At 49.8% G+C, this 26,963-nt stretch overlaps 1 protein-coding gene and 1 non-coding gene across 5 annotated transcripts in view; both read right to left on the bottom strand.

Moving 5' to 3' along the window:
• The window catches only part of POLR3E (RNA polymerase III subunit E), a 38,326-nt gene extending 19,176 nt beyond the window's left edge, over positions 1-19,150 (bottom strand). For 2 of the 4 annotated variants that reach the window (XR_004248746.2, XM_032157099.2), the window contains exons 1-9: positions 19,059-19,150; positions 13,561-13,634; positions 11,341-11,391; positions 8,348-8,425; positions 7,533-7,648; positions 7,063-7,145; positions 2,861-2,968; positions 2,460-2,509; positions 1,376-1,495 (exon numbers count right to left, since the gene is read on the bottom strand). Coding sequence is in view for 3 of the 4 variants with exons in the window: in XM_032157099.2 (XP_032012990.1) it covers positions 1,376-1,495; positions 2,460-2,509; positions 2,861-2,968; positions 7,063-7,145; positions 7,533-7,648; positions 8,348-8,425; positions 11,341-11,391; positions 13,561-13,596 (642 nt within the window). In the remaining variant the exon portion in view is untranslated. Of the gene's footprint in view, positions 1-1,375; positions 1,496-2,459; positions 2,510-2,860; positions 2,969-7,062; positions 7,146-7,532; positions 7,649-8,347; positions 8,426-10,998; positions 11,305-11,340; positions 11,392-13,560; positions 13,635-17,555; positions 17,640-19,058 lie in introns of those variants that run through there. The other 2 variants (XM_058440815.1, XM_058440816.1) reach the window with 2 other exon arrangements.
• A 223-nt stretch (positions 19,151-19,373) lies between these two features.
• TRNAL-AAG (transfer RNA leucine (anticodon AAG)) lies at positions 19,374-19,455 on the bottom strand. Its single transcript has one exon. It is a non-coding gene; the product is annotated as a tRNA-Leu (tRNA).
• Positions 19,456-26,963: the final 7,508 nt, after the last annotated feature.

The raw sequence follows: 26,963 nt of genomic DNA, 5'->3' as shown, positions 1-26,963 counted from the left end.
AGGAGCCTCAGCTGATGGCCCTGGCCTGCGCCCCCTCCCGCAAGGCCTCCCGTCTTCCACTCCATGGCCAGCCACAGGACCACATCCAACCTCCTGAGCACGGCACCCAAGGCCTCCGACATGGCCTCAGTCACTCATCTTCCTGGCCTTATGACCTGCCCAGCCCCAGCCCCCAAGCCTCGATGCCTTGTCTATAACACAGGCACACCACCAGCAATGACAAAATGATGGCTAACGTTCACTGAGCATCTAGGATGTGGTGGACTCTGTTCCACTGACTGTAAATATACTAACCCATCTCACCCTCAAAATAACTCGGCAAGGTAGGTACTATTATTACTACTCTCATTTTATAAGTAAGAAAACTGAGGCTCAGAGAGGTTAGCTAACATGCCCAAGGTCACACAGCAGGAAACAGCAGTGCCTAGAAGTTTGACCCCGAGTCTAAGGGTCTCTGTTAACACAAATCTCTTCCAGAAGTTTCCAGAGAAATCAGGAGTTGTTCCCCACCCCAGAAAATATTGGGAGCCCTGGCCCATGGTGTCTTTGGAAGCTTCCCTCACTCAGTACGCAGTTTCAAGGGTTAGGTTCTAAAGTCAATGCACCAGGGCCAAGTGGTCGTGGCTCACACCTGTAATCCCTGCACTTAGGGAGCCTGAGGTGGGCAGATCACTTGGAAGTCAGGAGTTCGAGACCAGCCTGGCCAACATGGCAAAACCCCATCTCTACTAAAAAAATAAAAACAAAAAAATTAGCAGGTGCCTCTAGTCCCAGCTACCTGGGAGGCTGAGGCAGAAGAATCACTTGAACCCAGGAGGCGGAGGTTGCAGTGAGCTGAGATCGAGCCACTGCACTCCAGCCTGGGTGACAGAATGAGACTGTCTCAATAAATAAATAAAAAATAAATAAATAAAAATAAAAGTAAATAAAGTCAGCATACCAGATGAAAACCAAGTACAGTAAAAAATCCCCCTGGGCAGGTGTGCTGGGAACTCTGGGGTGGCAACACACGACCGACTCTCTAGGACAGAACCGGAGAACGCATCTGGCCTGCGTTTAGGGCCTGGGCTGCAGCGAAAATATGTTACCAGGCACTAGCCCCACTGCAAGCCCAGCAAGATGCCCATGCCCAGGGGCCAAACCCCACCCAGGGAACCAAGGACTCGCATCGTTTTCTCTTGCTCTCCTGGGGCCCACGCTAAGTGGCTCGGCTGGAGTGAAGTGTAAACTGCCCACAGGACTCGATCCTCTATCTGTGGCTATGACTCATGAATTTGACTTAAGTTCAAGGTGAGACATGGAGGCCACGCCCTGACCCTTCCGGGCACCGGGGTGTTTCCCCCAGGACCCCACGAGGCCCCGCTCACTCACTCACCCTCAGGCCATAGTAATGCAGGTGGACCCAGGGCTCCTCTGCGTGCTTCTTCTGCAGGAACTCATAGGACTGCACACGGCGCTGGCGGGCCTGCTCTGACTCCGGCCGGGAGAACCGCACCTGCGGTGGGAAGGGGAAGAGGTCATACCCTCAGGCCTGTGACCCTTGCTGGGCTGCCGTCTCGGCGCCTGCCAGAAGACCAGAGAACTCCGTATAGGGGTTTTCCACTCTCCCTTCCTTTCTTAGCACAGATGGTTTAAATTCCGTCCCAACCGTGTCCCTCCCAGAGCTGCCTGCACACGCCAGGGAACAGCTTATACTTGCTCGTGCCTGCCCAGCCCAGAGGCTTGAGGGGGATTAGAGAGTCCCAGGCGCCACAGCCAGCAGAGTCCTTAAAGCAGACGGGCCCAGGACGCCTTTTCTAAGTTCCCCAGAGCTTAGGAAGGGAGTTTCTAAGGTCCTAATAAGCTACGGAGAGAACAGGATGAGCTCCCTGCGCCACCTCCATGTCCATTATGCCCGTGTTCCCTGGTCCTCAAGGACATCCACTCACTCACCACTCTCTAGCCATACTTGTCTATCATCATTCTACGTGTAGCATTTTTCTTTTGGTACTACTCATTTTAATCTAAATATGCTTAAATAGGGAAAACTTTACAAACCATAAATGGAAGGTTAAGATTCTTTGAAAAATCTTTAAAATTCAGGAATAACTATTAAAACGAAAACTATTCATCCGTGCCCCATAAAGAGGATAGAATCACAGTTAATTGACTTTGGCTCTGTTAAGATACGGGTTCATGGCAGAGCTGGTCTGCGGGTCCTCAGGGCTCCTGGCCCCAGCTTCCTGCTCCCAGGTGACTCCAGCCAAGCCCCAGGCACACATCTCCTGGATCCAGCCAGGGCTTCCGTCTTGTGTACAGCTGGAACAACTCAGGTTGTTCCCTCCAGGTAGCCCAGCAAGAAGGCTCAAAAGCATGGACCTATTTGCTCCACCTGCTTTCTGCGAAGACCCACTACCCCTTGGTCTCTGGTCTTGCTGCCGCCCAGGCAGCACCCTCCTCCTCCAGGGGCCAGGGCTCACCGTGATCTGCTTAACATCGTCTTCTGCCTCATCCTGTGAAGAGTCCCCTGCTGCAAGAGAGACAAGCCACTGAGTGCAGTCCTGGGGAGCTTCCACCTCCCTTCTCTCAATCCCACCCACCAGGGAAGCCTCAGGCCAGGGTGCTGGGAGTTCTCCTCACAGAGAGAGCTGCCTAAGACGGTGGTTCTCAATCGGGGACAGTTTTGCCCCTTTACTCCAGGGATACTGGGCAATGTAACCTTTTTGATTGTCATGACTGTGGGGTGGGTGCTTCTGGCATCTAGTAGGTAGAAGCCAGGGAAACTGCTAAACATCCTATCATTCCATCCCTCTTCCTAGGACCAAGCCATCCCACCAGGATGAAGGCAGGCAGGCAGCAGGGCTGGGGATCCCGGGCTCACCTTCGTTGGCCGCCTCCCTCTCCCGGTGCTTGGCATCAGCCTTATCCAGGTAGGAGAAGCTGGGCCGCAGCTGCAGGATGCCATGTAAAGGTGTCAGGTGGAGCTCACCTGGGGAAGGAAGAAGGGCTTTGGACTCAACTCTAGAAACCCATCCAGTTTGGCTCAAGGGAGTCACCAAGTCCCCTGAAGGCCTAGGCCCACCATCAAACTGCCTCCCATTCCTGCTGCAGCCCCCAATCCTGGAGTCTTGGGACCACCAGGCCAGGGACCATCCCCAACTCCACCTGGCCCTGCTGGACACAGCAAGCACACAGCCCAGACTAGGACAGGAACCTGGACTCTTCTGTTTGAAGCCACTTCCTTCAGTCCCATCTCCCAGCCTGGTTCCACGCCCCCCTCCCCAGCTGCTTGGTTTGCCACACTAGGCAGCTAATCCTCATCAAATTTGCCCTGCTGTTTACCCTCCAGACCTCAGCCAGATCACCCTTACTGTCCCACCCCACACACCTGGATTTCCTCTCCTTCTTATCCTCCACCTCTTCCTGCCAAAATTCCACCCGTTCCACTAGGAAGTCCACTAGTGCCACTGTGGCTGGAGAAGAGGCCCTGCTAGAACTGGGTGGAGTGTCCACATGGCCTCTGATAATGATGATGACTTCCCCCCTCCGCTGCAAGGGATGTGGCTTTCAAGAATTACATGCTTGAGACATGGGTTCTAAACAGAACACGCAAGTTATATGACACTACTTTTGATCCTATCCTGTTTTGTTTCCTAAGTGTTCAGATTAGTTTCGTTCATTGCTTTTGAGACTAAATACTTAAGCACCTTGTACTTTTTTTTTTTTTTTTTTTTTTTTTGAGATGGAGTGTTGCTCTGTCACCCAGGCCACAGTGCAGTGCCATGATCTCGGCTCACTGCAACCTCCACCTCCCCGGTTCAAGTGATTCCCCTGCCTCAGCCTCCCAAGTAGGTGAGACTATGGGTGTGTGCCACCAAGCCTGGCTAAATTTTGTATTTTAGTAGAGATGGTGTTTCACCATGTTGGCCAGGATGGTCTCGATCTCCTGACCTCATGATCTGCCCGTCTCGGCCTCCCAAAGTCCTGGGATTACAGGTGTGAGCCACCGCGCCCGGCCGCACCTTGTACTTTTTTAACAGCTTTGGGACAAGACTCACGTACCATACAGTCCACTCATTTAAAGCATACTAATCAATGTATTTTTTTTTTTTTTTTGAGATGGAGTCTCACTCTGTTGCCCAGGATGTTCAGTGGTGCAATCTTGGCTTACTGCAACCTCCGCCTCCTGAGTTCAAGCGATTCTCTTGCCTCAGCCTCCTGTGTAACTGGGATTACAGGCACTCACCACCACACCTGGCTAATTTTTTGTATTTTTAGTAGAGATGAGATTTTACCATGTTGGCCAGGCTGGTCTCGAACTCCTGACCTCAGGTGATCTGCCCACTTCGGCCTCCCAAAGTGCTGGGATTACAGGCATGAGCCACCACTCCTGGCCATAATTCAATGTATTTTAACATATTCACAAAGCTGTGCAGCCAGCACAACCAATTTTAGAACATTCTCATCACCACAAAAAGAACCAGGCAATCCCCACTCCACTCTCCCACTAGTCCCTGGTAGCCACTAATCTACTTTCTGCCTCTGTGGATTTGCCTATTCTGGACATTTCACATACAGCCACACATCACTTAACAATGGGGATACGTTCTGAGAAATTCATCGTTAGGTGATTTCATCGTGTGCAAACATCGCAGAGTGCACTCACAGAAACCCAGACAGCAGAGCCTACTACACGCCTCAGCTCTATGGTATGGCCTATCGCTCCCAGGCTACACACTGTACAGCATGTTACTCCCCTGAATACTGTAGGCAGTTATAACAGAATGGTATTTGTGTATCTAAATATACCTAGGCTGGGTGCAGTGGCTCATATCTGTTAATCCCAGAACTTTGGGAGGCAGAGGCCAGATGATCACTTGAGCCCAGGAGTTTGAGACCAGCCTGGGCAACATAGCAAGACCCCATCTCAACAAAAATTTTTTTAAAAAATTAGCCAGATGTGGTGGCATGGCCTGTAGTCCTAGCTACTCAGGAGACTGAGAGAAGGCGATTGCTTGAGCTCAGGAGATAGAGGCTGTAGTGAGCTATGATCACCACTGTACTCCAGCCTGGGTGAGAGTGAGACCCGGTCTCCAAAAAAAAAACCCCAAAACAAACAACAACAAAAAAACACACCTAAAAAACCCTAAACATAAAAAAGGTACAGTAGAAGTGTAGTATAAAAGACTAAACACAGCTTATAGGACTGAAGCTGCTCTGGATGAGAGTGAGTGGTGAGTGAATGTGAAGGCCTATGGACATTACTATACGCTACTGTAGACTTCATACAGACTGCACACTTAGGCTACACTAAATTTGTAAAAAAAAAAAAAAAAAAAAAATAGGCTGGGCGCAGTGGCTCATGCCTATAATCCCAGCACTTTGGGAGGCCAAGGCCGGTGGATCACCTGAGGTCAGGAGTTCGAGACCAGCCTGGCCAACATGGCAAAAACCCAGTCTCTACTAAAAATATAAAAATTAGCTGGGTGTGGTGGCGTGCATGTGTAGTCCCAGCTACTCGGAGTCTGAGACAGGAGAACTGCTTGAAAGCGGAAGGCAGAGGTTTCAGTGAGCCAAGATTGAGCCACTGCACTCCAACCTGGGCAACAGAGTGAGACTCCCTCTCCAAAAATAAATAAATAAATAAATTTATGAAAAATATATCTTTATTGTATATGTTTTTTTCAAGACAGAGTCTTGCTCTATTGCCCAGGCTGGAGTGCAGTGGCGGAATCTCAGCTTACTGCAACCTCCGCCTCCCAGGTTCAAGCAATCTTCCCACCTCAGCTTCCTCAATAGCTCGGACTAAGGGATGTGCCACCATGCCCAGCTAATGTTTGTATTTTTTGTAGAGAAGGGATTTCACTATGCTGCCCAGGCTGGTCTGGAACTCCTGGGCCTGCCTCGGCCTCCCAAAGCACTGGGATTACACGTAGGAGGCAACACACCCAGCTATATGCTTTTTACCTTTTTTTTTTTTTAAACTTTTTAAACTTTCTACTAAAAACGAAGACACACGCCAGGCATGGTGGCTCACACCTGTAATCCCAGCACTTTGGGAGGCCGAGGTGGGTGGATCACCTGAGGTCAGGAGTTTGAGATCAGCCTGGCCAACGTGGCAGAATCCCATCTCTACTAAAAATACAAAAATTAGCCAGGCGTGGTGGTGCACGCCTGTAATCCCAGCTACTCGGGAGGCTGAGGCAGGAGAATCGCTTGAACCCAGGAGGCGGAGGTTGCAGTGAGCTGAGACTGTGCCACTGCACTCCAGCCTAGGCAACAGAGCGAGATTCTGTCTCAAAACAAAACAAACAAACAAAAAACTAAGACACAAACATACAAGTTAGCCTAGGCCTACACAGAGTCAGGCTCATTAAGACATCACTAGGTAAGCCAATTCTTCAGCTCCATTATAATCTTACGGGACCACCGTTGAGTATGTGGTCGGTCGCTGACTGAGACGTAATCACACAGTGCGTAGCTGCAAGTGAAGAAGCACATGGCTTCTTTCACTTAGCACAATGTTCTCAAGGCTCATCTGCGTGGTAGCATCAGTGCTTCATTCTTTTCCATGGTCAAATAACATCCCACTGCGTGAATGGACCACATTCTGTTTCTCCATGAATCCAGCGGATGGGCATCTGGGTTGTTTCCACTTTTTGGCTATCATGAAGATGCTACTGTGAACAACTGTGTATGGTTTTTTGTGGACACATGTTTTCATTTCTTTTGGATAGATGCTGCCTAGGAATGGAATTGCTCTGTCATAAGCTTCGTATTTAAAGACAAAATTCTGTCCCCAAACTTATGTTAGCTACTTGTATGTATCTGTGTCCCGGGAGGACAAATGAACTTGGAGCCCCACCCCATCTGGTCAGGCAGTGTCCAGCCAGCAGTCCCCAAAGGGGGCCACTTCCGGTCCCTTGACAATGTGTCATTTCTGTTATTTCCACACCTGCCTGGCCCCCACAAGTGTCTAGCTTTCAGGGCAGGTGGGAGATAGACACCAGGCTGGGGAGGTTCTCTCCCTGCCCAGCCCCCCCCAGCGCCATGACCCCACCGCGGGATGCCAGCCCCGGTTACCTTGCCTGTAGAGTGCAGCGGCATAACGGGATGTGTTACTGGTGGTCTGGGAAGAGCAGAAGGTCTGCTTGTCCATCAACTTCCTGAAGCACAGGGAGAAGCAACGTTACAGGGGAAGGCAGCTCCGAGTCAGGGCCTGTGGCCACAGTGCACTCCACCACCTAGACACTTTCTGAGTTGCCACAGCCAGGGACCAAGGCCGCAGGGCAGCCTACGTGAGTCTCAGGAGGGCAGCCTGGGGATGAGAAAACCCATGGCCTTGTTTGTAGACCAAGAGACGAGGAGTGGGTAGGAGCTCTGGGACCAGCCAGTTCAGGAGGGCAGGGTCTGAGACAGGCCCAGCCCTCCAAAGGCTGGGACGCTGGTGGGGAGCCCAGTGAGGGGGCAAAGGGGGTCAATGTCTTTAAGGTCTTTCGGAGGCTCCTGTGTGAATGCAGGGAAACCGGACAGGCTTGAGGCCGGGAACTCACGAGGAATACGTGCTGGTCTCGTCGGCGCAGGCCCCGTCCACGTTCAGTGCGATCTGCTCCCCTTTGCTGCGGCAATAGTTGGGGTTCAGGGTGTCGATGGCCATCTCAAGCTCTACCTGGAGGCACCAAGCACCCCCACCAGCTATGAGGACCCCAAGGCATGGCTCCCCAAGGGACACCCCAACCCCGCCATGGCCACCTCCTAACCAGGTCCCTGCCCAGAAGCGGGACTGACACATGTCCCCAAGGGCCCCTGGACTTCAGTCCACACCAAGGGCCACAAACCCAAATTCCAACAAAAATGTCAGAAGGAAGTGGAGAGTCCTGTAATCTTGTTTGTCCTCTACTTCACTTCCAAAGACCTAAATTAGGTGCCAACACTTAAAAATAAAGAGATTCCTCATAAAAATCCTTATTTCCCACTTCTCTTGAAAAGCCAGCAGAACTGGCAATACTGGGATGGCACTTCCCTATGGCCGGAGGGGCTAGAGCTGCAGACCCTCCATGGACAGGTGCTAGATTCTCTTCCTATCAGACCTACTCCATGTTCACCCGCCCGCCCCCGTCTTATCCTGGGAACCTAAGCTCACATCTGGCCCCATTCTCTAATTCATCAGTCTCATGCATCCCTGGCCTCTCTGGAGGGGCCCATCCCTGTCTTTCTGGACACTTTCCTTCCTCAGCTTTCAAGGGCCTGGGAGCTGCTGGTTCTCCTACTTCTCCAATGACTCCTTCTCTGAGTTTCTCGCCTCCACCGGCTCTCACCCTCATCACCCTCTCTTCCCGCCCCCACTGCCCTCAGGGGGCAGCCCCACCTTCTGCTGCTTGGGCTTGATCTTGGCTGAGAGGTGCGGAATGTCATCGTAGGTCATCGAGGCTGGACGCACAGGGTACTGGGGAGGGGAAGGGAGCCATTAAGTCCACTCTGCCCAGCCCTGCCCAGAGCTGGGCCCCAGCCAAGAATCAACAGCTATCTCCAAGCCCACCCCAAGCAGAGACCGGCTTTACCCTACCACAAGGGTACCAGCTGCCCAGCACCACCTGCAGACCTATTCTCATCAGCTCCCCATGGCCTCCTTCCAAAGGGCCACTGCAGGATGTCTCTGACTTCCGAGGGACGTGCCTACACACAGGAAGCCGAACTGGCACACTGCTGCTCCAGGAACCCACAGAGCACGGCCATGGGAGGTGAGGATGGGGGTCCAGGACCTAACTACCAGTGCACAGGCCATCCGGGGAGAGAAGGACGAACAAAAGGAGTCCATAAGGAAGCAAAGAGTGAAAGCAACACAGGCATATGCTGCTCACTGCTGAGGCCAGACGACGGGCAGGTGGGAATTCGTGATTCCATTCGCTCTCCTTATCTGATTGTGTGAGCTTCCTCACAAGATGCTGGAGAAGGGAGCCGGGCAGCCATGACCCGCTCTTATCTTTACGTGAATGGCTCACACTGCAATGTGCTCAACATGCAGGGGCTCCTGTCCACATCTGTCCTCACAGTACACTGTCCCTCTCTCTCTCAGGTGAAGGAGTCAAAGTCTGGACCCCTCCTCAAATGCTCTGCCTGGTCTCACGACAGCCTGTAGAATGAGCCTGGTGGAGGCATGGCAGTGTGGAAAATAGGCCCTTTCAGATTAGCTACATTCTAGCGCAAGGAGACGGTCATTTCCTAAAAGCTCACTCACAGAGCAAAGCCGTGACTCTTCCCTGCTTCCTGGGCTGGGGCTGGGGGCAGTTCTGAGATCACCTGACTGGGGGTGGGAAGGCTGAAGGGCGCAGGTTCCGGAATCACAGGCCTGGCTTCCAGTCCTCATCCTGCCCCTTGCTAACTGTGGACTCAGGCAGGCACCTCGCCTCCCTGAGGCTAAGCATCCTCACCTTCCAGGGCCACTGTGAGCACGGAGGAGGCAAACAGAGCCGATGGTGACTCAGGGTTTGGCACTCTGGACACATGGGGGTCACTGGCACCTCCACCATCACTTTGCAGCCAGCCAAGGAACCAGGGTGAGCAGGCACACAGGACAGGCCCCATTCCCACGGCCCATAAGGGTGAACCCCAGGGAGTGGAGGCCAGGCCCTCCCAGCACAGGCTTGCAACATCGCTGCTATGGGCGTGCCCCAGGCCTCCATGCCCGTGAGGGCCTCCCTGTGCCTCGCCTTCTCATGTGCATCATGGGATCAAACACTGACTCTTAACTGTGGAAATGTAACATGTGGCAGAGCAGCCCAGCAGTGCCTCAAAAAGCTAAACGCAGACCCAGCAATTCTGCTACCAGGCAAATACCTAGAAGAAATGAGAATTCACGTTCACATAAAAACTTCTATGTGAATGTCCACAGTAGCATTATTTATAATAGCCAAAAAGTAGCAATAACCCAAATACTCATCAGCTGATGAATGGATAAACAAACTGTGGTCTCCCATACAATGGAACATTATTCATCAGTAAAAGATCAAATATTGGCTGGGAGTGGTGGCTCACACCTGTAATCCCAGCACTACGGGAGGCTGAGGCAGGCGGATCACAAGGTCGGGAGTTCGAGACCAGGCTGGCCAACATAAGGAACCCCATCTCTACTAAAAATACAAAAATTAGCCAGGCTTGTGGCGTGTGCCTGTAGTCCCGGCTACCCAGGAAGCTGAGGCAGGAGAATTGCTTGAGCCTGGGAGGCGGAGGTTGTGCTGAGCCGCAATCAAGCCACTGCACTCTAGCCTGAGTAATAGGGCAAGGCTCCGTCGAAAAAAAAAAAAAAAAAAAAAAAAGATTAAATATTGATGCAAGCTATAGCTACCATGTGGATGAGCCCTGAAAACATCATGCAAAGTGAGAGCAGCCAATCACAGCAGGCCACATATTGCATTATTCCAGCTATGTGAAAAGTCCACAGCAAGCAAAACCATAGACAGAAAATAAGGGGAATGGTTGCCTGGGGTTGGAGGTGGGAATTGGGGGCACAGACTGATCGCTAATAGGTATGGGGTTCCTTTAAAGGGGGACAAAACTGTCCCAAAATAGACTGTGGTGCTGGTTGCACAGCCCCATGAATAGACTAAAATCCATTGCATTACACACTGAAATGGGGAAATTGTATGGTATGTAAATTCTATTTCAATATATCGGTTATAAAATACAATAATCACCACCATAGGGTTATTGTGGGGTTAAAAAGGTAACTTAGGTAAATGCTTTAAACAGTCTGCATACGGTCAATGCTCAATATGTGTTGGCCACTATAACAAGCTGCTGGCCCAGCAGCAAGGGGAGGGGGCAGAGGTAGCAACCCGGGGCCCTCTCAGCTGGCAGGACTGAGGGCTCACAGACACTGCCATGGAGCTGCCCCTTGGAGCCTCCATGACAACAGTGGCCATCATCACTGGCACTAACTCTCTGCCAGGCGGCATCCTAAACACTTCACTGTGGACTCAGCCCGTCCTCCCGGGGACCCTATGAGACAGGCATTATTACCATCACCACTTTGCAAGTGAGGAAACTGAGGCACAGAAGGATTAAGAAACTTGTCCATGGTCTCGCAGCTACGGTGTGATGGAGTTGGATCTCAATCCGGTCTGACCCCAGAGCCCCAGCTTTAACTGCTGCACACTTCTGCCTCTCCTGTGTTCCTTCAGTTTTCCCATCTTTGAAATGAGACCAATATTAACCCACCCACGAAAGCAAAGACACCCCATGACACTCTCCACACCGAAAACCCTAGCTGAGGTTTCCCATCGTTTCCTGCTCATGTTCCTGAGTCCACACCACCCATCCACACCTGCTTCTCCCCTCTTTACCTTCAAGTCCCATAATTACCTGAAATAGATACAGCTTTTCCGCCAGACTCTTGGCCAAGTACACGTCGATCTGGGAAGAACGGAAGACGACTTAACCGGGAGACTGGACACAGTGCTGACCTCCCCGGGCTGTGCCGGCGCTTCCAGCTTCAGTTAGGGGTAGTGGCTCAGGGAGGCAGTTTGGGGAAGGAGGAAATAGCTCAGCTCATGCTAAAAGCAAGGAGATCCAAGCGTGCACACTGGGTATATTCAGGAATCCCTCCTGAGAGCTCCCAGGGGAACCAGGGCAAGAGTTCACCTGGCACCCCCACCCAAGTTCACAATCCCCCAGTAAGCACACATCTTCCCTGGGGCTGCACTGATCAGGAAACGTCCTAGAGCCTGGGCAAATGCTCTTCTGAGAGGCAGGCAGGCAAGGGCTCACCTATGCCTGTGCCTCCTGGCTGGGCCCTCCACCTGCCCCTCCTGGACTGGCCAGTCACTCCGTCTTAGGGGGTCTGTAAGGCCCTTTGTGACTGATGGCTTCACTTCCTTTCTTCCCAACACTAACCACCCCCACCCAGCCATGCAGCAGTTTACCTTCCTGCTTCCTAACTCCTCCTATAAACCACATTCTCTCCTGCCCCTGGGCCTTTGCACATGCTTTTCCCTGTACCTACAGAGCCCTTCACACATGCCTCCCCTGAGCCTTGATTGCTCGCTCCTCCAAGGAGCTGAGGCACAACTTGGGCAGGAAGCATTCCAGGCCCCCTGGCTGCAGAGGGCGCTGCCTCTGTCCTCGGAGTCCCTTGGACTCTTCTATCCCATCACCAACCCCCGCCTATTGTAACTCCTGCTACTGCAGTGTAGATGCGGCTTAAATGTGTCTAAATAACTCAAATCTAATAACTTAGCCACATCCCCCAAGCAACGAAAAACCACCTTTATTCATCTCCTTGCCCCTGCCCTTCCCACTGGAGGTCAGGCTCTGCATATAAGGAGGCTGAAGGCAGATGCAGTTACTTTTTGCCTTTTGCCTTCCAAAGGTCTAAGTCCTGGGTTAAAAGGATTCTGAAAGGTGAGTTTGATTATAAACAGCTTTCTCTAAGAAGGGAAACCTGGGCCAGGCATGGTGGCTCATGCCTGTAATCCCTGCACTTTGGGAGGCAAAGGTGGGTGATCACTTGAGGTCAGGAGATCGAGACCAGCCTGGCTATCATGGTGAAATCCCGTCTCTACTAAAAATACAAAAATTAGCCAGGCGTGGTGGTGGGCGTCTGTAATCCCAGCTACTCAGGAGGCTGAGGCACGAGAATCGTTTGAACCCAGAGGCAGAGGCTGCGGTGAGCCAAGATCACACTACTGCACTCCAGCCTGGGAGACAGAGTGAGACTCCGTCTAAAAAAAAAAAAAAAAAAAAATTAGTCGGGTGTGGTGATGGGCACCTGTGATCCCAGCTACTCAGGAGGCTGAGGCAGGAGAACTGCTTGAACCTGGGAGGCGAAGGTTGCAGTGAGCCGAGATGGCACCACTGAACTCCAGCCTGGGCAACAGAGCAAGACTCTGTCTCCAAAAAAAAAAAAAAAAAAAAAAAAAGGAAATCTGCCAAAAAAAAAAAAAAAAAAAAAAAAGGAAATCTGCCTCCCATTGCCTGCACCCAGAGACTCCTGCCTCATCAGTCTTGCCCACAGCCCATTAGCTTCCCAGGGAAGGGGACCCTGCCCTGTTCACTGATGTGTCACAGTCCCCAGCACACAGTGGTCCATGAACAGCTGCTGAATGACTGCATCTGCGTAAGCCTGGGAAGGAGGGACTGCTGAGCCCATTTATTCATTCATTCACCAAATAGTCGCCGGGTACCTGGGTGCCAGGCACTGTGCTCGGCTTTGCGGCACAGCAGTAGATGGGAAAGAAAGCAATCAACTGATACCTAGGAGATGACAGGGGCTAGGCCAAGTATGAGTTACCGCCAAGGTAAGGGCAGAGAGAGGCATGGGAGGGTGCAGGAGGGGAGCTGGGTGTGGAAGGGCAGTCAGGGAAGGCCTCTCTGATGAGGTGATGCCAGATCAGAGACCTGAAGGAAGGGAGAGGTCAGCCATGCAGGGGTCTGGGGGACAGCAGAGGGGACCAGGCAGAGGGAACAGCAAGGGTTAGGGGTCCCAGAACATCAACAGGTCCCAGACTGGCCTGAGGATGCATGGAAAGGACCCAATTCCACTGCCTGCAGCCCCGGCGGCAGGGGACAGAGAGCAGCAGTTACCTCCTGTACAACTGGGTCATCTTCTTCATTGGCCATAATAGAGGAGAGCCAGCCGCACAGTCCTTCAGCTCGATCTGCAAAGGAGGGTGAGAGACTGGGATCGTCAGTCATTCAACCAACATTTCCTTGTGCCTATTCTGCAACAGGCCCTGCACTGGGAGGGGGAGCCCACAACCAACCAACCGACCTTCTTTTTACATCTACCGTGAAGTCAACAATGGATGACCAACCCTATACCCCATCAGCCAGAAGAAATAAAGAAAAAAAGAAACACTCAAGCAGCAGGTGCAAGCGGGTAGATCAAGCCAACACGTGTGGGCTGCACCTGCGGGGAAAGGCAAAGACTGGCTTTAATGGTTTCTTCTCTGCTCACAGAGAATTCACTGCCAGACAGAAGGATAGAGGTTGGCTGGTCCCAGCCATGATTAAAACACTGGAGAACTGAGGGCCCTGGGGAAGCTTTAAAGAGGAGCCAGATGTCAAACAGGAAGACAGACAGTCCAAAGCTCTCTGACATTTGATTTTCAAGCTGACTTTAACTCAAATCCTGAGTGAGATGACTCTTCTGTGTTTTTGGTCTAAAAATGACCTCTTCACACACTCTTCTGTCCTGTATTCAACACGATGACCCTATGAGGTGTGGTGATTGTCACTGTTTTATAATGAACAGACTGGAACTCAGAGATACTGTGTGCGTTTTTACCCAAAGTCACATAGCAAGCAGGATGATGAACTGGACTTCAAATCCAGGCTGTCTGACCTCAGGTGACAAGTACAGGTAGGGGAGTTGAGAGGCGGGCAGGGCCTTTCTGCTGGGGAGGAGGCATGTGAGGTGCGCCTGGAAGAAGAGAGGGCTTTGAGCAAGCCATGCCAACAGAGGGGAGGAGAAATTCCAGGAAGAGGGAAGGCTGCAGGTCTCCACGGGCAGGTTGAGTATTTCAGCTGGTCTGCCCCTTCACATACCCAAAGAGAAGAGGGGTGGTCATAGGTAGGATGGTACTCAGGCACCCCCAGGCCTCAGCAGTTCCCAGACCTCTGCTCTTGGGTAAGACTAGCATGAATTTTTTTTTTTTGTCTTGAGATGGAGTCTTGCTCTGTCACCCAGGCTGGAGTGCAGTGGTATGATCGGCTCACTGCAACCTCTGCCTCCCGGGTTCAAGTGATTCTTGCCTTAGCCTCCCAAGTAGCTGGGATTACAGACGTGCACTACCAGGCCCAGCTAATTTTTGTATTTTTAGTAGAGACGGGGTCTTGCCATGTTGGCCAGGCTAGTCTTGGATTCCTGACCTCAGGTGATCTGTCCGCCTTGGTTTCCCAAAGTGCTGGGATTATAGGCGTGAGCCACCACGCTTGGCTGAGACCAGCATGATTTTTGTCTCATCTACTTAACATTTGAACTATCTAATATTTATTTATTTTGAAGACATGTCTCACTCTGTCGCCCAGGCTGAAGTACTTTGGCATGATTTTGACTCACTGCAACCTCTGCTTCCTAGGTTCAAGTGATTCTCCTGCCTCAGCCTCCCAAGTAGCTGGGATAATTGGCGTGCACCATCTGCCCAGCTAATTTTTGTCTTTTTAGTAGAGACGGGGCTTTGCCCTATTGGCCAGGCTGGTCTCGAACTCCTGGCCTCAAGCGATTCGCCTGCGTCGGCCTCCCAAAGTGCTGGGATTATAGGCGTGAGCCACCACACCTGGACAAAAGCCAAAGTCTTTATCATCCCATGTAAACCCTAAACAATCTCCTGCCCCTTGACCTGCCAGACCTCATCTCCCACAAGCCTCCTACCCTCCTCTCTGCTCCAAACCCACCTCTGGGGCTTTGTAGCTGCTCTACCCCCCTGATAACCTCATGGCCCCCCGTTCACCTCTTTCAGGTTTTTGCTCAAATGTCACCTTATGGCTAAGACCTTCCCTCTCCAAATCAAATTGCAAACTGCCTCCCCCACCCCTCAATTCCCTTCTCTGCTCTGGTTTTCTCCATAGCAGGTGTCTATCACCATGTGACAGTTTACAGCTCTGCATCTGTGCCCATCTCTATTGCCACTAAGCTGTAAGCCATGTGAAGGCAGAAATTTTGGTCTGTTTTGTCCCTGTGGTACCCCAAGTGCCTAGTACACAACAGGCACTCAATACATGTTTGTTGTCTACCTAAATGAACCATGGGAATGCTATTTAATAGGAAGCTACAGAAGGATTTTGGGCAGAGGAAGATATGGAGGGGGTACAAAGAGAAACTTCAGGGAAACAGCTATCATAACAGTCCCAGAGATGGAGGACGGAATGAAAATCAGAAGTCACATCTGGACGGTTTCAGTGCATCTCGACTGTCTGCTGTGCAGACAGAGGGCAGTGTGAGAGGAGAGCCCAAGGCCTCACCCCATCTGCACCGGCTGCCAAGTGCCACAGACATGTCAAGCTCCTGCCTTCTCTGCAGCTGGGCAGTGGACAACTGAGAGGCTGGGGCCTGCCAGGTGAGCAAGGGGACAGATCATAAGCACTAAGAGGGTGTGGCCTGGGAGGTTCCCAAGACGCAGTTGTTCTTTCTCGGTTATTGCTATGCCCTGTTGGCCTCTGCCCTGCCAGGGATCAGGGAGGCTGAGGTGCCCTGTCAGCTAGAGAGCTGGAGCTCCTCCCTCTGGATAGTACATCTGGGTTGATACAAAGAGTGTCACCTCCCTTCATCCTCCAGGCTGAGGTGATCCAACTCAGTGGCTTTCAAAGTTTTCAGCCTAAGATCCACCACAGTAAGAAATCCATCTCATATAAATAACCCAGAACATACATACAGCTGTGTAACTGAAACAAGATTTCACATAACCGTAACTGTCCCTACTATATGCCAGGCAGTGATGTTTTCTACTTCATTCAAAACAAAAAATGCTAGCTTCAATTCCCCTGAATTGATTTTACTTCCCACTCAACCTGTAATGTGAAAAGCACTCATCCAAGTCTCCCTACGGTTCCTTATACCTACCTCCAAGTCTCCCAGCAACAGCGCGTCTTTGTAAAGAAGTAAATCAGGCTGGCGTGGTGGCTCATGCTAGTAATCCCAACACTTTGGGAGGCTTAGGTGGAAGGACTGCTTGAGACCAGGAGTTCAAGACCAGCCTGAGCAACATAGTGAGACCCCCGGTCTGTCTTTAAAAAAAAAAAAAAATTTTAGCCCGGCATGGCCTGCAGTCCCAACTACTTGGGAAGCTGAGGCAGCAGGATTGGTTGAACTCAGGAGTTTGAGGCTGCAGTGAGCTATGATCACACCACTGCACTCCATCCTGGGTCACAGTGTGAGACTCTATCTCTACTGGGGAGAAAAAAAAAGCCAGGCACGGTGGCTCACACCTGTAATCCCAGCACTTTGGGAGGCCGAGGCCAGTGGATCACCTGAGGTCAGGAGTTCCAGAAAAGCCTGGCCAATAAGGTGAAACCCCGTCTCTACTTAAAATACAAAAATTAGCCAGGCTTGATGATGCACGCCTGTAATCCCAGCTACTCGGGAGGCTGAGGCAGAAGAATCGCTTGAACCCAGAAGGCAGAGGTTGCAGTGAGCTGAGATCTTGCCACTGCACTCCAGCCTGGGTGACAGAACAAGACTCCATCTCAAAAAAAAAAAAAAAAAAAGTAAATAATATTATTTCCCTGTCTAAATCCTGTCAACTGTCACTGTCACATAAAATAAAACCCAAAATCCTTTCCATGAGCCGCCTAAGGCCCTACATGATCTTGTCTCTGTCTTCCCCTCACCATCCAGGCTGGTAGCCACTTGCTGGGCCTCCAACAAGCCAAGCCCCAGTCCACCCCAGGTCCTTTGCACATCATCTATTCTCCCACAGGGATTACCAACGTTGCTCCTTTTTATTAAATATCATCACTGCCTGCAGGAGAGGATAGGTTCCCTGACCACCCTATTTTAAAAGCCTCCCCCAACCTCCTCCCAGGCCCTACCACATCTCTATTTTCTTTCCTTGGTGGGTCTCATCTTAATCTGGAACTACCTGGTCTATTTGCTCAGGTGTTGTTTGTCTTCTGCAGTAGAATGTAAGCTCCATGAAGGCTTCTCAGTGCTTCAGTTTCCTCAACTATGAAATGCAGATAATCATATTTTACTTCATCAAAGCTGTTATGGGGAGCATTACTTTAAAAAAAAATCCACTGCTGATTCTCTCAATACCTAGAATAGTGCCTGGCACGAAGTTGACACTCAATATAGTACAAAGAATATTTTACATTTAATCTTCTCATTAGCCCTATCAATAGAGATTTATCATCTTCAATTTGGAAATGAGGAGAGTGAGGTTCACAGGTAAGTAACTCACCCAAGGTGGAATGAGGACAGAAACTTGGGTCTCGCTGATGTCAAAGATCCTTATTCTTATTCTTAACCACTATACCGCAGAGCTTTCTCATAAAAGGCAGTATGGTTAAGTGGGTAAGAGCTTGGACTCGGGAGCAAAACTGTGCAGGTTCAAATCCCACCGCAGCTGCCTCGCATCTGTGACCCACCTGAGTTGCCTAGGTTTGGTATTCCTCCCTATTTTCATCCCTAAAGTAGGGAAACTAAGTACCGACCTCCAGACCGCTGCGTAGGGGGAGGAGTAAGGACAGGACGCTAATAAACGTAACCTCTGGGTAGGTTTGTTATTACTTGACAACATGTTTTCTGCCAACGTAAGCGAGTAATGACGCTAAGCCACAAGTCAAGCGCTGCAAGCAGGAGCGTCACCCGGTTTCTACTAAGCCGTCACCACAATCCTATGAGGTAGGAATTTCTATTATCCCCATTTCACAGATGAGGAAACTGTGGAGATCGCTAAGATCTCTTCTTTCCGCCTCAAGCCCAAGGAATTCTAAAGCTAACCCAGAGGAACAACCTTGTTTGTTTACTGACACCTCCTCGGACCGAATGGTCAGGGCCGTATCTGGAGCACAGAGTTGGCTCAGTAAACACTGAATGGTTGCCTGAATAAATGAATGAGGAATCCCGGGCCTCGCCGGGCAGAGGCTAATCCGGCTCAGCTGCGAAGAGGGGGGGATCCGGCAGGCGCAGGTGCCCTCCCTGCCCATCCGAGCGGGCCGCCGATCCCGAGCCTCGCTGTCCAATGGGTTTCTGCTCCCTCGCGGGTGGTCAGACCCCCTTCTCACGCCCACCACGCAGTCCCTGCCGCGAGCCGCCACCACACCCGACGCCGCGGACAGGTGTTTCTTCCGTAGGAGGCCTCCCAGGCCCGGGTGGGGCAGGTCGGCTGGACCCTGAGTCACCGCCGCCAGCGTCGGCCGCGGCCTCCCCAACTCCCAGGCGTCGGGTCGGGGAAGTCGGAGTCCGGGGTCGGCCTGGAGCCGGCTGCCCCTCCTCCCCGCCCGAATCCCGAGAGGCCTCCAGCCCCTCGGCACAGCGCGGCGCGGGCCTCCTTGGCCTACTCGGGAATCTAGCCCAGGCCCACGTCGTGAGTGCGGTCCGGCTCAAGCCCCAGCTCGAGCATTGCGAAGACAGGACTCACCTCTCCGCGGGGGCCGAGCGCGGACGGCGGCAACGGCCCAGTTACCCGCGGGCTGCAGAGGCGGCGGCGGCCCGGCTCTCCTCTCAGGCGGCGGCCATGTTGCTGGTGGAGAAACTCCGGCGGACACGTGGGGGGAGCGAGCCGGCCCCAGCGCTTCCTCTTACCCACAATGCCCCGCCCCGGCGCACGCGGCTCCGCCCCCTCCGCCGCGCCATTCATGCAGGCCGTGAGCCCTGCCCTGCAGCAGGGGGCGCTGATGGCACGCGCAAAACTGAGCCGGGAGTGTATGCAGCTGGGACAAAATGACAGCAACCCTGGCAGCGGTGGGATTCGAACCCACGCCCCCGAAGAGACTGGAGCCTTAATCCAGCGCCTTAGACCGCTCGGCCACGCTACCTGGCTGTTGTGTGGTCCTGCCAGAAAACTACTTAATGCTTATGCATTTGCATTTACTCTGGAAATTGCGAGGCGTTTTCGCTGAGGTTTTTTTTTTTTTTGGCTTAATGTGTGTTCAAGCTGATCCCTATAGAATTATTTTAAAAAGTCTTGTTTTGGAAAATAAACACTTGCTCCAGTCTTTAGACCCAGGTTTTTTCCGAATAGGTATTAGAGCAAAAAGCATTTTTAGAAACTGTACTCTGATTTGGATGGTTAACCCGGAGACCCCTGGTTAACCCACAAGTAATCCATACGACCCGGATTGGGTGTCTCCGGGAGAAGAAATTGATCTGATCAGAAACACGCACCAGGGGATCTGACGGCCAAACCCGGGAGCTGGTCTGGGCAGTTGTCTCTGAAAAATTATGTTTAATTTTTTACTTACACAAATACGCGAATTATTGCAAAATATTTAAACTCTGCAGATAAGGTACAACTGCTCTTTGACCCTTGACTCGCATCCTAGGCCCCTCCGCAGGGTTAACTAACCATTATTATCAGTTTAATATGTGCTATGGTTTGAATGTGTCCGCCAAATTTCATGTGTTGGAAATGTAATCCCCAATGTGGCAGTATTGTGTGGTGGGCCCTTTAAGAGGTGATTAGATCATGAGGGTGGAGCCCTCATGAATGGATTAATCTATTCATGGATTCATAGATTAATGGGTTAATGGATTAATGCGTTATCTTGGGAGGGGGACGGATGGCTTTATAAGAAGAGGGAGAGGGACCTTAACTAGCAAGGGAACAGCTCAGCACCCCCTCCATATGATGGCTTGTACTGCCTGGGGACTCTGCAGGGGTCCCCCACCAGCAAGAAGGCCCTCACCAGATGCACACTCTTGACCTTGGACTTCTCAGCCTCTATAACTCTAATAAATAACTTCCTTTTCTTTACAAATTACCCAGTTTCAGGTATTCTGTTATAAGCAACAGAAAATGGATTAAAACACTATATATCTTTCTAGATCTTTTGCTGTGAATTTATATGTTTATATCTATATGGATATATATAGATATATCCATAGAAGATAGCTTTGTTTTTATTGTGTATGGATTTTAACATGAATATTGTCACATTATTGATATAGATCTGCAATTGGCTGTTATTTTTCACCAGACTGTATTTTAAAATACCTATCCATGTGGATATGCAAAGATATTAAAAACAAAAATGCACAAAAATTACAGAGAAAAAAATCATCATCCGTAGTGCCACCACCTGGCATTAAATTAATGACTTAGTATTGTGGCATTTTTTTCCTTTTCTTTTCTTTTTTTTTTTTTTGATGTGGAGTCTCGCTCTTGTTGTCCAGGCTGCAGGGCAGTGGTGCGATCCCCGCTCACTGCAACCTCCACCTCCTGGGTTCAAGCGTCTCTACTAAAAATACAAAAATTAGCCTAGCGTGGTGGCGCATGCCTGTAATCCCAGCTACTTGGGAGGCTAAAGCAGGAGAATCGCTTGAACCCGGGAGGCGGAGGTTGCAGCAAGCCGAGATCCCACCACTGCACTCTAGCCTGGGCGACAGTGCGAAACTCCGTCTCTAAATAAATAAATAAATAAATAAATAAAATAAATCGATCACACTATTACAAATAGAAATTATTAGACCATTACAAATAAAAATAAGGCCCCCTCCCAAACATTCTCCCCGTCTATAACTGTCATGAATTTGTTGTGTATCTTTCCAATAATTTCTTACATTTTTACATACAAAATTTATGAATAACATATAAAATGGTTATCTGTATGTTTTTCATTTATATAAATGTTAGCACATTGTACTGATATCCTAAAACTTGCTTTTCTCATTTCAACATTATTATTATTATTAAGAGAGTGTTGCTCTGTCACCCAGGCTAGAGTACAGTGGTGCAATCATAGCTTACTGTAGCCTAGACCTCCTGGGCTCAAGCCATCCTCCCACCTCAGCTTCCCAAGTAGCCAAGATTACAGGCATGAGCCACTGTGCCAGGCCCAACATTGTGTTTTTGAGGTCTGTTATGATGCCTATAGATCTAATTCATTCATTCCATGCCATGAACAACTTTTAAGTTGTTACTTAATTTTTGTCATTACACACAATATGGCAGGAAGTATCCTTGCACATGGCTCCTTGTCTTATATGTGGACATTTCTCTAGGGTATACACTAGAAATGAAATTGCTAGACTATATACTTTCCCTAGTATTATATAATAATAATATTAATAATAGGCTGGTCTCAGTGGCTCACTCCTATAATCCTAGCACTTTGGGAGACTGAGGTGGCAGGATCGCTTGATGCCAGGAGGTCAAGACCAGCCTAAGCAACATTGAGAAACCTTGTCTCTACCAAAAAACAAAAGAAAAGAAATTAGCTGGGCCGGGCGCTGTGGCTCACGCCTGTAATCCCAGCACTTTGGGAGGCCGAGAGGGGCGGATCACGAGGTCAGGAGATCGAGACCATCCTGGCTAACACGGTGAAACCCCGTCTCTACTAAAAATACAAAAAATTAGCCGGGCGCGGCGGCAGGCGCCTGTAGTCCCAGCTACTCGGGAGGCTGAGGCGGGAGAATGGCGTGAACCCGGGAGGCGGAGCTTGCAGTGAGCCGAGATCGCGCCACTGCACTCCAGCCTGGGGGAAAGAGCGAGACTCCGTCTCAAAAAAAAAAAAAAAAAAAAAAAAAAAAAAAAGAAAAGAAATTAGCCGGGCATGGTGGCATGTGCCTGTAGTCTCAGCTACTTGGGAGGCCGAGGTGAGAAGATCCTTTGAGCCAGGGAGGTCAAGTCTGCAGTGAGCCAAGATTCAGGCACTGCACTCCAGCCTGGGTGAGAGAGTGAGATCCTCTCTATATAGATATAGATATGCATATATTTTTCCATTTTGCCAAATTATATGACTTTTGATGACTTTTTTTTTTCTATTTCTTCTCATGTTTTCTATTTCTTCCTGAGTCAACTTTGGCAAGTTGTCGTTTTCTGGGAAAACAAAGCCCCATTAATTGATTTTTCACATTTATTGGTGTAAGAAATCTCAAATCTCCCTCATATCTGAGGTTTTGTCCTCTATCATTCTCTATCGTTTCTTTCCCTCTGTCATTTACATGGATTACTTTCTCCATTAGTTCTGTTCAACACAGGGAGTGGAGTCAATGCTTAAGGTGACTGAATGGGGGAATTAGGCAGGAACTCTGCTAACGCTGGTGATGGTTTAGACACATCAAAAACTATATAAATCACACTTTTATAAGTAGAATTCTCATTTTGCATTGACTGGTATTAGACTTTTCAGGGCCATGATTCAAGTTTCTGGCTAATATCCAGTTGGTACACACCCCTAATATTTGGGCATTTTATATCTTTCGTCTTCAATTCCTCCTTAGCCTGGCTTTTCCCCCCCTCCATCCACCACCTTTTCTTTTTTTAGAGACGGAGTCTTGCTCTGTTGCGCAGGCTGGAGCACAGTGGTATGATCACAGCTCACTGCAGCCTTGACATCCTGGGCTCAAGTGATTCTCCCATCTCAGCCTCCCAAGTAGCTGGGACTAGAGGCATGCACCACCACACTGGGCTAACTTTTGTATTTTTTGTAGAGACGGGGTCTTGCTTTGCTGCTTAGGCTGGTCTCAAGCTATCCTCCACCTCAGCCTCCCAAAGTACTAGAATTACAGGAGTGAGCCACCACACCGGGCCATCCATCTACCTTTAACATATGTAATGATATGCAAAGACTTTCTTGTGCTAGAAAAGTTTGTTGGTCTTCAAGACATTAAAAAAAAAATACAGAAGCAGCCATGGATTGAAGACACAGGCTAGGCGTTGTGGGGAGTTCAAAGCTGAATGAGGAATAAGCCCTTTAAGTCAATAGGAGTGTTTGTCATGGTATTTTAGTACCAGGAAGGACTTTTTGTGAGTTGGGTACTGGATTTTCCAAAAGGAAATATCCTCACGGTCAAGGATAATTGCTGGCGTCTTTGCCCAGTCTGATTTTTCTAGGAACTGCCTGACCAGCCAGAGAGTGGGTCCCTGGCAGCCACCTTTGTGCTGCATGCCCCACCCCCACAGCCATGGCTAGTGGGTTCTACCGTTCTTCAGTGGACGTAGGATTCAGGTTGGACCAATCAAATTCTCTCTTGAGAATGTGAACTGAGACTCAGTGAGTTACTGATTTGTCTTTTTTTGTGTGTTTTGTTTTGTTTTGTTTTGTTTTGTTTTGTTTTTGAGACGGAGTCTCGCTCGGTCGCCCAGGCTGGAGTGCAGTGGCGCGCTCTCGGCTCACTGCAAGCTCCGCCTCCCGGGTTCACGCCATTCTCCTGCCTCAGCCTCTCCGAGTAGCTGGGACTACAGGCACCCGCCACCACGCCCGGCTAATTTTTTGTATTTTTAGTAGAGACGGGGTTTCACCCTGGTCTCGATCTCCTGACCTCGTGATCCGCCCGCCTCGGCCTCCCAAAGTGCTGGGATTACATGTTTTGTTTTTTTGAGACAGAGTTTCGATCCATTGCCTAGGCTGGAGTGCACTGGCGTGATCTCGGCTCACTGCAACCTCTGCCTCCCAAGTTCAAGCAATTATCCTGCCTCAGCCTCCCGGGTAGTTGGGATTACAGATGCACGCCACCATGCTGGGCTAATTTTTTTGTATTTTTATTAGAGATGGGGCTTCACCATGTTGGCCAGGCTGGTTTCGAATCCATGACCTCAAGTGACCTGCCCGCCTCAGCTTCCCAGTGTTAGGATTACAGGCGTGAGCCCCCGCGCCCGGCCTGATTTGTTAATCTGACCGTGTTGCGTTGGAATTAGTCTCTGAGGCTGGCTAAAACTAGGAAGAAAGGGGGATTTCGCATGGCTATATTCTGTGAGGTGAGTTGGAGAGGTAGACAAAAGCCAGTGCATAGAGAAAGAGGGAATGAGAGAGTGAGAAGAGCAGAGTCAGGGAAATCCTGATGGTTTTCTGGCTTCCAGCTCCAGGACCTTTCCAAGGCCCAGTGAGTTGTCCACTCTTGGAGGCATCCCTTTATCATTGTAATAAATTCCCTTTCTCTGCTAAAGCCCAGTGCTACTTGGTAGCTGTCAACTGTAAACAATAACCCCCTCCCCCTTGCAAGGCAAAGGCTCAAATGAAGCTGTGTGTGTGTCTTTGTGTGTGTGTGTGTGTGTGTGTGCAATTTTTTTTTTGAGACAAGTTCTTGCTCTGTTGCCCAGGCTGCAGTGCAGTGGCGCAATCATTGCTCACTGCAGCCTTCACCTCCTGTGCTAAAGTGATCCTCCCATCTTAGCCTCCTTAGTTGCTGGGACTGCAGGAGTGTGACACCATGCCTGGCTACTTAAAATAAATTTTTTTTTTCCACAGAGACAGGGGTCTCGCTATGTTGCCAGGGCTGGTCTTGAACTCCTAAGGCCGAGATATTTCTGCTAGAACATTCTGGAGCAACTCGTCTCTTCCTATGAACGCATACTGAGCAGGATGCTTAATTAACAGGGAGCCTGCAGGGAAGCAGCTGATCCTGGAAGGCACAGCACCCTTTTGGGAGTTTCTTACAGTCCAGCAGCCCCTTACACAGTTTTCTCATGACAATCAGACATGAAATCAATGAGCAAGAGATGCGGAATGTTGCATCAGAACCCCTGGACCTACAGGGTCTCAGCAGCGGGATGCATGACAAGGGAGGGATGGGCTGAAACTCCGACTATTCTTTGTGTGCCTGTCCCTATATCATAAACACTAGGCTGTGGATAGTGGAAATGGGTGTGGGGTCTCAGTCCTGGATCCCCTCTATTCTTTCCTCTATTCTTTCCCATAAACGGAAAATGCTCCCAAACCTGGCCTGAGACCAAATCTTTCTGTAAGAACCTCCTTCTGGAAAGAAACTAGCATTTCTGATAAATGCTCGAGCATTGCGCATTTTTCTTTTGAAATTTAAGAGCATTGAGATTTGCACTGGGAAACTAGCTTTCTACTCACTCAGTTGATGGTCATTTGTCAGTCAAGAGTGCAGTGACCTTTAACGGAACATTCTTTTCTTTTCTATTTTGTCTAACAGTGATTATCTAATCATTTTCTTCTCCTATAAAATGTCTCTATCAAGATAGAGGTCAGAAGAGTGGCCAACATTTTTTGGGGTGGGGAGAGGGTGTATTGCCTGGGAGGGGGCCCAGGGGGGCTTCTGTAGTCCTGCAGATGTTCTAATATCTTGAATTGGGTTGTTAAGACACAGATGTGTACAAATGTAAAAATTCATCAACCTGTATACTTAAGAGTGTGCAGTTTAATCTACATAGGTAGAGTGTAATAAAAAATAAATTTTTAGAAAATGTCCCTACCAAGTATGAATCGTTGAATTCCCAGTGGGTTTACACTTGCAGCAAGACTGTAATTTTTTTTTTTTTTTTTAAGAGATGGGCTTTCACCATGTTGACCAGGCTGGTCTTGAACTCCTGGACTCAAGCAATCCTCCCATCTTGGCCTCCCAAAGTGCCAGGGTTACAGGTGTGAGCCACCACGCTTGGTCAAGACTGTAATAAAATTTTGACGTATGCTGTAACAAAACCATCAGAAAAGTTTTCTTTATTAACTTTAATCTTTTTTTTTTTTTTTTTTTGAAATGGAGTCTCATTCTGTCACCCAGGCTGGGGTACAGTGGCGTGATCTCGGCTTACTGCAACCTCTGCCTCCTGGGCTCAAGGGATTCTCCCGCCTCAGCCTGGCTAATTTTTGTATTTTTAGTAGAGATGGTGTTTCACCATGTTGGCCAGGCTGGGCTCTAACTCCTGACCTCAAGTGATCTGCCCACCTTGGCCTCCCAAAGTGCTGGGATTACAGGCATGAGCCATGGTGCCAGGCCTCCTCATGCCAGTTTCTCAGCCTTGCAGGGCTTGTTCAGCAATGAAAATTGGGTGTTTCTCAGATTTCTCTACTGCTGATCTAGGATCCAGACTTCTTGGGTCTGTTAATTCAGTTACAGTCTACCTACTTTCCAGCACCCAAAACTTGCTGTTCAATCCTCTTTCTCTTCATCCTCACGGGCTTATGCTATTTAAAAACAAACAAACAAACAAACAAAAAGAATCCACTTCCTGTCATTGCAGTGGGGATTTAGGAACAAGTAGACCTAAATATGTATGTTCAACCTACCATGCATAGTTATACTAATGTTCAAATTTCTTAAAATTAAAAAAAAATAGCTTAAAACCAAAAGATCAACTGGTAACCAAGATTTTTTTAAGCTTGGAATTAAAAAAGCACTTTAGGCTGGGCGTGGTGGCTCATGCCTGTAATCCCAGCACTTTGGGAGGCGGAGGTGAGTGGATCACCTGAGGCCAGGAGTTTGAGACCAGCCTGGCCAACATGGTGAAACCCTGTCTGTACTAAAAATACAGAAATTAGCCAGGCATGGTGGTGTGCGCCTGTACTGCCATGCCAACTACTAGGGAGGTCGAGGCGGGAAAATCAGTTGAACCTGGGAGGCGGAGGTTGCAGTGAGTTGA

The sequence above is a fragment of the Hylobates moloch genome, unplaced genomic scaffold, assembly GCF_009828535.3.
Source record: "Hylobates moloch isolate HMO894 unplaced genomic scaffold, HMol_V3 SCAFFOLD_6, whole genome shotgun sequence".
NCBI lineage: Eukaryota > Metazoa > Chordata > Mammalia > Primates > Hylobatidae > Hylobates > Hylobates moloch.
This window is presented reverse-complemented; position numbering and strand designations above follow the sequence as displayed.